At 36.0% G+C, this 13,085-nt stretch overlaps 1 protein-coding gene across 9 annotated transcripts in view; it reads right to left on the reverse strand.

Moving 5' to 3' along the window:
* The window catches only part of LOC138700916 (uncharacterized), a 644,305-nt gene that overhangs the window by 18,574 nt on the left and 612,646 nt on the right, over positions 1 to 13,085 (reverse strand). For all 9 annotated transcript variants that reach the window (XR_011332411.1, XM_069827336.1, XM_069827338.1 and 6 more), the window contains 4 exons: positions 10,680 to 10,731; positions 8,643 to 8,786; positions 5,320 to 5,430; positions 1,390 to 1,583 (listed from right to left, as the gene is read on the reverse strand). Coding sequence is in view for 8 of the 9 variants with exons in the window: in XM_069827336.1 (XP_069683437.1) it covers positions 1,390 to 1,583; positions 5,320 to 5,430; positions 8,643 to 8,786; positions 10,680 to 10,731 (501 nt within the window). In the remaining variant the exon portion in view is untranslated. The remainder of the gene's footprint in view (positions 1 to 1,389; positions 1,584 to 5,319; positions 5,431 to 8,642; positions 8,787 to 10,679; positions 10,732 to 13,085) is intronic.

Raw genomic sequence — 13,085 nt, forward strand, 5'->3', positions numbered from 1 at the left:
TTCCTCGCAAACCTAAAATTTCTTCCTTACATATTCACAAAATTATACTTCATCACTCCTCCCTAAGTTCTTCTTGCTTGTCCCATCATTCCACTAAATTATTCATCTCATTTCTAAATTCATCTTCATATTTTCTGCAAATTCCTCTTCACATTACCTCCAAATTTATCTCCATCTTCTGTTCAACTTCTTCTTAGTATCTTTAAATTTCTCTTCAAATTACCTCCAAATTCGTCTTCAACTTCTTCTTATCTCTTCTGCAATTATTTACCTCAACTTTAAATTCATCTCTATATCCTCTGCAACTTCTTCTTGACATCACTTCTAAATTCATCTCTATCTTCAGTTTAATCTTTTCCTTAGTCTCTTCCTCAAATTCTTCACCTCAATTTTAAATTCATCTACATATTGTCTCCAAATCCTTCTTGACATCATCTTTAAATTTGTCTCCATCTCCTGTTTGACTTTTCCTTACAATTAGTCTCTTCCTCAAATTCTTCTTATTCATCTCCATATTATCTCCAAATCCTTCTTGACATCACCTCTAAATTTGTCTCCATCTTCTGTTTAACTTTTTATTAGTCTCTTTCTCAAATTTTTGAAGTCATTTGTAAATTCATCTCCATATTCTCTCCAAATTCCTCTTGACATCATATCCAAATTCGTCTCTATCTTCTGTTCGAAATTTTCTTAGTCTCTTCCTCAAATTCTTTCACCTCATTTGTAAATTCCTCTCCATATTATCTCAAAATTCCTCTTGACATCACCTCTAAATTTGTATCCAACTTCTGCTTAACTTTTTCTTAGTCTCTTCCTCAAATTCTTCATAAATTCATCTCCATATTCTCTCCAAATTCTTCTTGACAGCAACTCCAAATTCGTCTCTATCTTCTGTTCAAAGTTTTCTTAGTCTCTTCCTCAAATTCTTCACCTCATTTGTAAATTCATCTCCATACTACCTCCAAATTCTTCTTGACATCACCTCTAAATTCGTCTCTATCTTCTGTTTAACTTTTTCTTAGTCTCTTCCTCAAATTCTTCGTAAATTCATCTCCATATTCTCTCCAAATTCCTCTTGACACCAACTTCAAATTCGTCTCTATCTTCTGTTCAAATTTTTCTTAGTCTCTTCCTCAAATTCTTCACCTCATTTGTAAATTTATCTCCATATTACCTCCAAATTCTTCTAGACATCACCTCTAAATTCGTCTCCATCTTATTTAATTTTTTCTTAGTCTCTTCATCAAATTCTTAACCTCATTTCTAAATCCATCTCTAAATTCCTCTTCACATTACCTCCAAATTCGTCTCCATTTTTTCTCCAACTTCTACAAATTCTACTCATCAATTCCTTCCCGTCACCTCTCCCCACTGTAGCCCACTACTCACCTTTCCGCTGTACTTGCTGTTGGTGAGGGCCTCGGGTGCGACGAAGGCGGGCGTCCCAGCCGTGTTGCTGAGGGAGGCGTCGTTGCCGTGGAACTCGTTGCATACACCGAAGTCAGCAATCTGCACACGGTCATCCTCGCTCAGCAGCAAGTTAGATGGCTTGATGTCGCGGTGGATGATGCGCTGGTAGTGGACTGCAACCGACAGCACGCAAATCTACTTAATTATGTGTTCGTCTGCACCACTCAACCCCAACACCGCTAGACCGAGTACAACCAGTCCCATCATAGAAGAATTATGTCTTGCTGAGTCTGCTTCATTTCGATGGCTCAGAACGAGACTGTTACAACTCAAAAAATTCACTTTTTGAGTTATTACCATCATTGGAACACTTGAATTGAGAACTATGCTATGTGAAAATGTTAAAACTCTATAAAAATTTCCTAGTGGGACATAAATGCACATTGTTGTGCCATGATTCTCTGATTCGCCATCTACAATGGAAAACTTTAAATGGCTCTACTGAAAAATCTCTATTTTTGAGTTGTAACGGTCTCGTTCTGAGCCATCGATTTTATTATGTGTACACCGAAGAATATGTATGCAACTATGCACTACAAATTTAAAAATAAGCGGATTACGGAATATTAATGAGAGATTCAAATAACTTCTAACAAACTGATTGGGATCCTGAAAAAAATAGGTGTAAATTGAAAAGAGAGAGAATCTTTTTATGAAACAAGTCAAATTCAGGATAGGAGGAAAAAAATGTCAGAAGAAAGTGAAATAGAGAGAGGAATATGCCAAGGATGCTCTTTATCATCTACCCTGTTCAACATTTACTTGGAGGATTTAGTAAAGAACTTTTTCAGAACATGGGAGGGGTGATAGTAAGAGGAAGAAGAATAAAGTGAATAAGATATGCAAAATAAAATAAAATTGGTGTTATTCAAATGTTTTGCTAATTTGTAAGTATGATTCTACGGAATAATAAGGATGTAATTTCTTTGTTTCATTTGAAGTGTTATGGTTTACAGTGGCAGTGAATTATTGTGTTTAATTAAGTTACCACTGCCACAGGTGTTTGTGAAAATAAATACATACATAAGTGCTGATTAACCCTCGCAACTCAGCTGCTCTAGAATTCATGCTATTTATCTGGGATCTTTTTGACCCCAAGAATATTTGTTGTTAATAATTAGGATATTTTATAGCTTAAAGCATTTTATTCATAGTAGTAGGCCTATAAGCATATTGAAAGTTTTTATTGCATCTAGAATTATTCACTATGTTTAAAAAATGGATTAAACGAGCGTTGAGCGGATTCCGTCGATTTTGGAATAGACACCGACGCACTTAAGTTAGGTTAGGTTAGTTTAGGCTTTTATTATCCCGTCAAGATGAAGGTGAAAGCGATTGAGTGTGATTTTTTGTTTTCTATGTTGGCAGTTCAAGTACGTCGGTGTCTATTCCAAAATCGGCGGAATCCGCTCAACGCTCGTTTCACCAAAAAATGAATTATTTAATCTAATTAGTTTAATGGGAGACTATTTATTCTGTATGTGTTTTTATTTTTTCAATTATTAGAGAACAGGCTACATTCACTTTCCTTGAAATATAACACAAAAAAGGAAATTGTTATTGCATCAAGTGTTAATGATTATGTTTAGATAATTAATTAATTTAATATTATCATCTGTTGCACTAGAAAGAACTAGAAGCTAATTTTACAAATACAAATAATTTATTACTCTTGAACCTACATTTTACCCATAGCGTATATGGCAGTTTATGCTGTATTTGTTTCATTTGCTTACTTTCCAAAATACATGTTCACTTTGTTTACAACGAAACACAATCACAGAAAAATAATTCTAACTATACTTGTTTTCTTGAAAGATGGGACATGACAGTTTAGCGGCCGAACTTGGAACTACAGTGCTATGTTGCCAATATGGACTACCACGCTGCCAGCTGATGGAAGGTATCAATTGACGTTACAATGGCTGACGTTAAAACATTAATTGACAATTGACGCAAAGGTAAGATAACAAGACAAAAATCGACAGAGAATCAAAGACGAAACGTACCAATGCTAACATTGTGTGCACAATAAACGTCGCCAAGAGAGCTATAAGCATTCGCCATGTGGGAACGGTAAGTTTGGCAACTCAACCGTTATCACAGCAACAGGCCTACCACGCTACGTGACATTCAGTTGTTTTTCAGATCGCGACGCTCCTGTCATGTCCCATCTTAAAAAAAAAAAAAAACAAGTATTAGAAAATAAAGACGCGTTCTATATCTGGGGGGGTCATCCACGAACCCAAGCAATAAGCATGAAAAAAATAATAAATAAGGTATATAATTATGAAATAATAATTATTTTAATTGTAAAGAAAACTAAAATAACCAAAGATGCAATATCTAGGCTACTGGAACTTTTGGGAGTATATGAATGTAGATACCTATTACCACACACAAAACTGAATTTCACTGTTGAACATACACACAGTTATTACACAGAACTTATCACTTATTCGTACTTTTATACACTTCTTTACACATTATATTAACTATACACATATATTTACACTCTGTAATAATTATTATTTTCTTACTATTTCTGAAAACGTGTGCTTTCCAGGGTTAGAAACAAAGCAACTCAAATGTAAACACAAACCGCATTTACAGTACCAACAAAAAGATTTGGTGGGAAAAATTACGAAGAGTGAATGCTACTGTCATCTAGTTCAGAAAAAGTAAACTATTTCACTACAGTGCTGCCACAATGTTTAGAACATGAACAATATTTGTGCATCGTTATTTGAATTTACACTAAAATACGAAAAGGCAGAAAACATATTTGTTATGGAACTTTATCAATAAATTGCTGAATGTGAAAAAAACAATGTTTAGAAATGTAATTATCATGAAACTGTATGAAAAATAACTAGAAATGACAGCGAAAATGCGGGAAAATCGAAAAGAAATAAAAGAGGAAAAAATAAGTGGGCGTAGGTTTTTAAATCCCAGGTGCAGCAATTTAAAAATGGCGTCGCGATGCGTCATAGTATAGCATAAGGACTTTAAATGACATTGTATCATATTCCCAACATATCAAAGAGTAATTTAAGAGAAAAAAATTTTTTTTTCGAAAATTTGTTGATTTTTTTTTAAAGATTTCAGTATCCTCTTCCCTTAACAATAAAATAAGGTGTGGGGTCAGAAAAGACCCCAGGTAAATGTCGTATCAATAAAAACATACATTTTCATGCAAATCGTCAGTTTAATTATGAGTTTGCCTCACTTCCGAATTTCTCCGCCGCAAATTTCACTTGAACACATCGGGGATTTAACCCAGATCTCTACCAGAAAGGGCTGACGCCTTACACGTTTAATTAAAGCTTATCTATGAGAGGTTTGAGAGAAATGCTTTACAAACATGCAGGTGTTCAGACTGGTGTTCGTTACTATAGTCCCGTCGCTCTAATTTCCAGCAGCCAATCGCGTTGCAGGTCGGCTACATTTAAACGTGCGCGTCTTGTGATTCGCTGATGAAGGCGTTATTCATTTCTTAAGGCTCGATAAACAGTTAATATACTCGCCCGCCATTTTGGCTCTTTCGTTGGCGTTCGCAGAAAGCACACGGAGATGTTATTTGCCGCTCAATTATTTGCTGAATTACATTGCGTTTGATTTATTATCATAGGAGCTACGACATGATAATGTTTAACAGTGTGGCAAATAGATTCCTCGTCTGGTAGCTCGGCAACGAAAGAACAAAAATGGCGAACGATACTACGTACCTAGACTTTATAGAGCCTTCACTTCCTAAGACGTAAGCAAAGAGGAGGAGTCACTCCGGGAATAACAGCGTCGCGATTATAGTGATTGTCTAACGTGTTTTTCGTGTTGGTAGTCACTCACGGTATTCGATCCCCATGACGACGTCGCGGAAGTACTTCCAGGCCTGGTCCTCACTGAGGGGCTTCTCTGTCGGCACCTTCAGGACCTCCCCACGCTCCAAGAGCTCGAACACTGAAAAGTACAGACAGATAATTATAATGTGTTACTAGAACAAACAGTACGCTATAATAAAAACAACATATCAAGTGTACAGAAAATGCCCATAAAATTGAACGGATATACGTGGTATAGTCATTAAGTTCTGAGACTGAGGGCATAGTGGCGGTGTGGTGCACTAGAACGGATAGGTGGCGCCGTGATATGGTACCTTGTCAGTTAGTCTCTCGTCCCAGCATCATACAGTTACGTGCATATAGTGTAAGCAGAACTACGGTCTTTTTGTGACGGTGATTTGAATGCGCGTGTCGGAACTCGAATATGTTGCAGTTTGAGCAACGGGCAAACGTCACGTTCTGTCAGAAATTAGGCGAAACTGCTCTAACCGATCATAACTGGAGACGAAACATGGTGTTTCCTTTACGATCCGCAACTGAAGCGACAATCCGCCACCTGGAAAACGCCATTATTTCCACGACAGAAAAATCCGCAACAAGACAGGTCAAAAGGCAAGGTGATGCTTTAACAGTTTTTTTTTATTCAAATGGAATTGTTCACATAGAATTCATCCCACAAGGTGCAACTGTAGACAAGATCCTCTACAAAGAGATTCTTGGCCGTTTACGCAATTCAATTCGTCGTAAGCGTCCTGAGCTTTGGCATAGGAAGAATTGGCTGTTGCTACACGACAACGCCCCTGCACATCGCTCCATCCTTGTCCAAGAGGAACTTGCAAGGCAACAGGTCGCTGTTTTGCCACATCTCCGTACTCACCTGATCTCGCACCATGCGATTTTTTTCTCTTTCCCCTCATGAAATCAATCCTAGGAGGGCGTAATTTTTATGCGGCCGAAAAGATCATGACTGCCACAAGAGAAGCCGTACGGCATCTTCCTGCCAACATCTTTCAGCGGTGCTTCCAGCAGCTACACCAACGTTGGCAGACGTGCATAGCGGCCAACGGCGACTATATAGAGGAAGGATGTCGATCTGTTTAAGTGTACTCCGTATCACGCGGCATCTTCTGAGACATCCAGATTCTTGTGGGTGCCTACCCTTCAGGAGTCAGTGTCAGAACTTAATGACTGTACCACGTATAAAATTGACGTGACTTAATAACTATTATTAAATGGAGAATAAAACAATAAATACGTACCATATATACCAAAGTACAATAATGTTACAGAAATAGTACATAAATATAATGTACAATATTGTACGTAAATCTTCACGTCGCGTTCCAACTATAGACCTTATTCAAATATATAATCCGGTTGAAAATTGTGTTTGTATTTCTAAGTACTTTATAAATTGCAATGATTATTTGCAGACAATAAGATCATCATACTTTAATTAACGTTCTTTTTAAATTACAGAAACCATTCAGAAGACATATGATTATACGCCCCTAAATATAATCGTAATTTCACACTTAACGGTCTCTGTAAACTACAGAAAGCATTCAGAGGAGTTAAGATGATAATTATAATCGAAAATCCACATTTAACGTTCTCTGTAAACTACAGCAAGTATTCAGAGGAGTTAAGATGATAATTATAATCGTAATTCCATATTTAACGTTCTCTGTAAACTATAGAAAGTATTCAGAGGAGTTGAGATGATAATTATAATCGTAATTCCATATTTAACGTTCTCTGTAAACTATAGAAAGTATTCAGAGGAGTTGAGATGATAATTATAATCGTAATTCCATATTTAACGTTCTCTGTAAACTATAGAAAGTATTCAGAGGAGTTAAGATGATAATTATAATCGTAATTCCATATTTAACGTTCTCTGTAAACTATAGAAAGTATTCAGAGGAGTTGAGATGATAATTATAATCGTAATTCCATATTTAACGTTCTCTGTAAACTATAGAAAGTATTCAGAGGAGTTAAGATGATAATTATAATCGTAATTCCATATTTAACGTTCTCTGTAAACTATAGAAAGTATTCAGAGGAGTTAAGATGATAATTATAATCGTAATTCCATATTTAACGTTCTCTGTAAACTATAGAAAGTATTCAGAGGAGTTAAGATGATAATTATAATCGTAATTCCATATTTAACGTTCTCTGTAAACTATAGAAAGTATTCAGAGGAGTTAAGATGATAATTATAATCGTAATTCCATATTTAACGTTCTCTGTAAACTATAGAAAGTATTCAGAGGAGTTAAGATGATAATTATAATCGAAATTCCATATTTAACGTTCTCTGTAAACTATAGAAAGTATTCAGAGGAGTTAAGATGATAATTATAATCGTAATTCCATATTTAACGTTCTCTGTAAACTATAGAAAGTATTCAGAGGAGTTAAGATGATAATTATAATCGAAATTCCACATTTAACGTTCTCTGTAAACTACAGAAAGCATTCAGGAGGAGTTAAGATGATATAATTAATTGTAATTCCACATTTAACGTTCTCTGTAAACTACAGAAAGCATTCAGGAGGAGTTAAGATGATATAATTAATCGTAAATCCACATTTAACGTTCTCTGTAAACTACAGGAAGCATTCAGGAGGAGTTAAGATGATAATTATAATCGTAATTCCATATTTAACGTTCTCTGTACACTACAGAAAGCATTCAGGAGGAGTTAAGATGATATAATTAATCGTAAATCCACATTTAACGTTCTCTGTAAACTACAGGAAGCATTCAGGAGGAGTTAAGATGATAATTATAATCGAAATTCCATATTTAACGTTCTCTGTAAACTATAGAAAGTATTCAGAGGAGTTAAGATGATAATTATAATCGTAATTCCATATTTAACGTTCTCTGTAAAGTATAGAAAGTATTCAGAGGAGTTAAGATGATAATTATAATCGTAATTCCATATTTAACGTTCTCTGTACACTACAGAAACCATTCAGGAGGAGTTAAGATGATAATTGTAATCGTAATTCCATATTTAACGTTCTCTGTGAACCACAGAAAGCATTCAGCATTTTAATACTTTATTTAACGTTAATTATAAACTACAGAAGGTATTTACAGGAGAAAATATTTGTATTCTTTGTGCAATACAAAAATATTCATAGACGATGAGATGGTAATTGTACATTTGTTTCTTTTAGAATAAAGAGGCTACTCAATACCATCTTAATTGATGTTACGGAAATAATTGTTATGTGATCCATAGCGTGAAATCTGTCAGGTTTCTTTCTGTTTCGCTGTCAGCTTTCTGTTTGAACCTCAGAACGACTCACCCAGGTACAGATGGTCTTCTACAGGGTCGTCCAGCACCTCGTACAGCTTCACGATGTTGGGGTGGTGCAGCTTCTTCAAGATGGCGATCTCTCTGTACACCCTGTCCAAGGGGTTCACCTTGTTCCTGTTGGGTGCTGCACGGCCTGCATAAGCAAGGGGCAAGACATAAATATCCAGGGTGGTCCAAAAGCCCCAGTGCATTTTGTAGAATTTATGTAATTTGTTGACTGTTACATTCGCTGATTATCATGCGCCCTTGTTATATATTTCAGCGCCAAAAAGGTTTAATACAATTTTGCTCGTGTTTGTTCCCCTTTAAGAAAAAAAAATTATATTAAATATTTCATAGCGTGTTCTGGGAAAGCCATTGATTTAATTCCCCATATGCTCTATCAACTTAAGAGAGCAGTGTATTATGATGATAAATGATCGATAGAATTTTAGTTTTGTCCTTTAAATGTGCAGAAATTTGATCCGAACTAATGTAACTTTTTAAAATTCCACTACAGAATGATTGGGGAAAACGCGGAAATTCTAGTTGAAGCAAGTAAAGCGATAGGGTTGGAAGTAAATCCCGAAAAGACTAAGTATACGATTATGTCTCGTGACCAGAATATTGTACGAAATGGAACTAAATGTATAAAAATTGGAGATTTATCCTTCGAAGAGGTGAAAAAATTCAAATATCTTGGAGCAACAGTAACAAATATAAATGACACTCGGGAGGAAATTAAACGCAGAATAAATATGGGAAATACGTGTTATTATTCGGTTGAGAAGCTTTTGTCATCTAGTTTTCTGTCAAAAAATCTGAAAGTTAGAATTTATAAAACAGTTATATTACCGGTTGTTCTTTATGGTTGTAAAACTTGGACTCTCACTTTGAGAGAGGAACAGAGATTAAGGGTGTTTAAGAATAAGGTTCTTAGGAAAATATTTGGGGCTAAGAGGGATGAAGTTACAGGAGAATGGAGAAAGTTACACAACACAGAACTGCACGCATTGTATTCTTCACCGGACATAATTAGGAACATTAAATCCAGACGTTTGAGATGGGCAGGACACGTAGCACGTATGGGCGAATCCAGAAATGCATATAGAGTGTTAGTTGGGAGGCCGGAGGGAAAAAGACCTTTGGGGAGGCCGAGACGTAGGTGGGAAGATAATATTAAAATGTATTCGAGAGAGGTGGGATATGATGGTAGAGACTGGATTAATCTTGCTCAGGATAGGGACCGATGGCGGGCTTATGTGAGGGCGGCAATGAACCTCCGGGTTCCTTAAAAGCCATTTGTAAGTAAGTACTACAGAACGAAAAGTTACATTTTTTCGGATCAAATTTATGCATATTGAGAATTAACTGAATGGCTTTCTCGAAACACGCCATGTAATGGTTCACACGAAACAATTTTATTTTATTTTTTTTTTCTGGAAAGGGAGGCAAAGACGAGAAAAATATTGTTTTTAACTTCTTTGCTTGAAATATCTCAAAGAATAACGCCCTGAAATTAATGACATTACTTACGGTTCACGCTATATACATATTTTCCATGAGTACTGAATTCTGTAACTTTTAGGACAGTAATGTTTTATGAATTTTTTTAGTAGTTTATTTTACGACGTTTTATTAACATCTTAGGTTATTTAGCGTCTGAATGAGATGAAGGTGATAATGCCGGTGAAATGAGTCCGGGGTCCAGCACCGATAGTTACCCAGCATTTGCTCATATTGGGTTGAGGGAAAACCCCGGAAAAACCTCAATCAGATAACTTGCCCCAACCGGGAATCGAACCCGGGCCACCTGGTTTCACGGCCAGACACGCGAACCATTACTCCACAGGTGTGAACAATGTTTTATATTATATAAACGATTCATTTTATATACTTTGTCATTTACCTTTGAATGTAAGGCATAAATACTGTGATAATCTAACAATATTAATAAAAATTCAATAATAACAATAATCCGCTAATAATAATAATAATAATAATAATAATAATAATAATAATAATAATAATAGACTAGCTCACTCACCAAACACCCCGGCCTTCTTCAGGAGCTTCTTCTTGGACAGTATCTTCATAGCCTGCAACAAAATAAACCTGCGCTGTATAAAGCAGATATACACAGGTACATAGAATACGTCACCCAGTTTCGGGAATGACTGTACAGCAGCCGTGGCGAAAATGTGACTGACGAGTACATTGTGGCTCGCAATGATAGCTGTGCATTTCTCTTGCTTCCTACCTCCCACAACCCCCACCCTCTTACTCACTGGAGACGAACTCCGTTCCATTTGTATTTGTCTCTGACCTGCGAGTGGCGTATCGTCGCAATGTCTCTCTCGAAACCATGTACCTCTACAAAAACGAAAGTTTCAAGTAGGATGGGAGGACGCATTTTTTTGCTACCAATATGGTGAGAATATTAAATGTATGATTTTTTCACAAGTATTACGAGGAAAACGGTTGTATAACATAAAACGGCATTATACTACATGTTACTGATGAAACATTAAAAGGTGAACTATTATTATTATTATTATTATTATTATTATTATTATTATTATTATTATTATTATTATTATTATTATATCTGTACGTCGATCCTTTTTCAGCAGATGTACGAATAATGCGGTAAGATCTTTAATTTAAATTCACAGATTTACAATGTGACGTGAAATGAAAGCTAGATGTAAGGACTTGACAAATGTTGAACTTGTCAAATCTTTGCCAAAAAATAAATATCCGAAGCTTCGTTCTTTCGCTTGCTCTGTTGAAGCCATGTTCGCTACAACTTACGTTTGTGAAAAATTATTTTCAACAATGAAAATAGTAAAAACCAAATTTAGATCACGACTGACAGACAAATATCTTCGTGATCAACTACGACTGGCAGTAAGTGACATAATTCCTGATTTTGAAACTCTGTCGCAGAGACATTCTGAAGACAGTTAATTTTAGGTTGTGATAATGTGTCCTATGTTTTCTTGTTCATTTCTTTCTTCGTTACACGTCCTAAACATTAGTTTGTACCCTTGTACTGTATAAAATTGTATTTAAGTGCTTGGCGTAAGGAAAATGAAAATCCGTTAATAGGTCAGACAGTTGCTTCACTTCCCCTTCGGGTGTCCGCCTCCCTCCATAGGTGCTATGCACGTTGCAGGTTACACAGTGGCTCGGCGCACGATTACATTTTCGCCACGGCTGATCTATAGTTATGTTGCCTTGAATATTTTACTGTCTTGGTTTACAAGTGGAAAGTATGAGTCTATGATAAGGGAAGTAATTAACCAAGGGCTTCAACTTCAAAGCCCTTGGGACATCTCAAAAATTAAATATAGAAACTCCATATTTTTCACATTCCTAAGTTAAGTAAAAATACAGATTTTTGCAACTATTACATTTAGAAAACAGATAAAGAACAATTTCATGTATAGATTCACTCCACCCTAATGTATATGCAGACAGATAGGCAAGCGTAAAAACTTACCCTTTCAGCTCTAAATGTCAACAGTGGGCAGCAATATTTCTTTCATTTTTGGCAAACTACAAAAGAACATCTCGTAGGCCTTAAACGACTAGCGGAACGCAGGGGCGTAGCGTCCATGGATGTGGGAGATGTGTTACATACCCTGCAATTTCCTTCAAGGTGACTCTGAATTATGAATTATAATATTCTAACATATAATCGTTTTCGGACAGATCAAGTTTTCCCAGAATGTTTGATTTTGAATTCGCACTATGTTTTAATCACCTTGAACAGAACGCGCGACCATTAGTAAGAATTGCACGGCCCGCTTGATGTTAAAAACACTTCGCAACGTCTCAACGACATCTGTCGTCAGCTCGAGGAAACTCGTGCAGTGAGGATGCTCGTGACCCCGTGGATGTACAGCGTTGTAATACATATTGTCGTATAGTCATGCTTGTGTTATAATATTATTTCCAGTGACTTATAAAGAATGATGAGTGAGTTATTTGTTCAAAAATGTTACTCTGTTCATTTGTGAACACTGAAGACTGTTTTGAAAGCTTAATTGTTTAGTGTTCAAATAAATTATTTAGGTTAAGATCTTTGTGTTACATGCTTATGGGCTCAAGATATGTAGGCTGACAATATACATCCAAGAGGTCACGCAGTGAGTGAAAGGGAAATTGTCTCGTGTTCATTGTCGCAATGCATCAAATATGGAAACAAATTGTTGTATAATCGACAAATTGAAGGTAAGGAGCTTCCAGACTTTAACTTTCTGTGAAAAAGAAGACGTAATTAAAGCAGGCCCTTCAAAACCAGTACTGAATATCACTACGAACATAAAAAAGTGTGTAAGACATTTTAATGTAAAGATTTATGAAAGTGAGTCGTTGCTGTGAGGTTGTAAGACTTTAAACAAACTGTTTTACTGGTCTTGTCTTCTCTCTACTAATGAAAAGTCCG

This window comes from Periplaneta americana, chromosome 6 (genome assembly GCF_040183065.1).
Source record: "Periplaneta americana isolate PAMFEO1 chromosome 6, P.americana_PAMFEO1_priV1, whole genome shotgun sequence".
NCBI lineage: Eukaryota > Metazoa > Arthropoda > Insecta > Blattodea > Blattidae > Periplaneta > Periplaneta americana.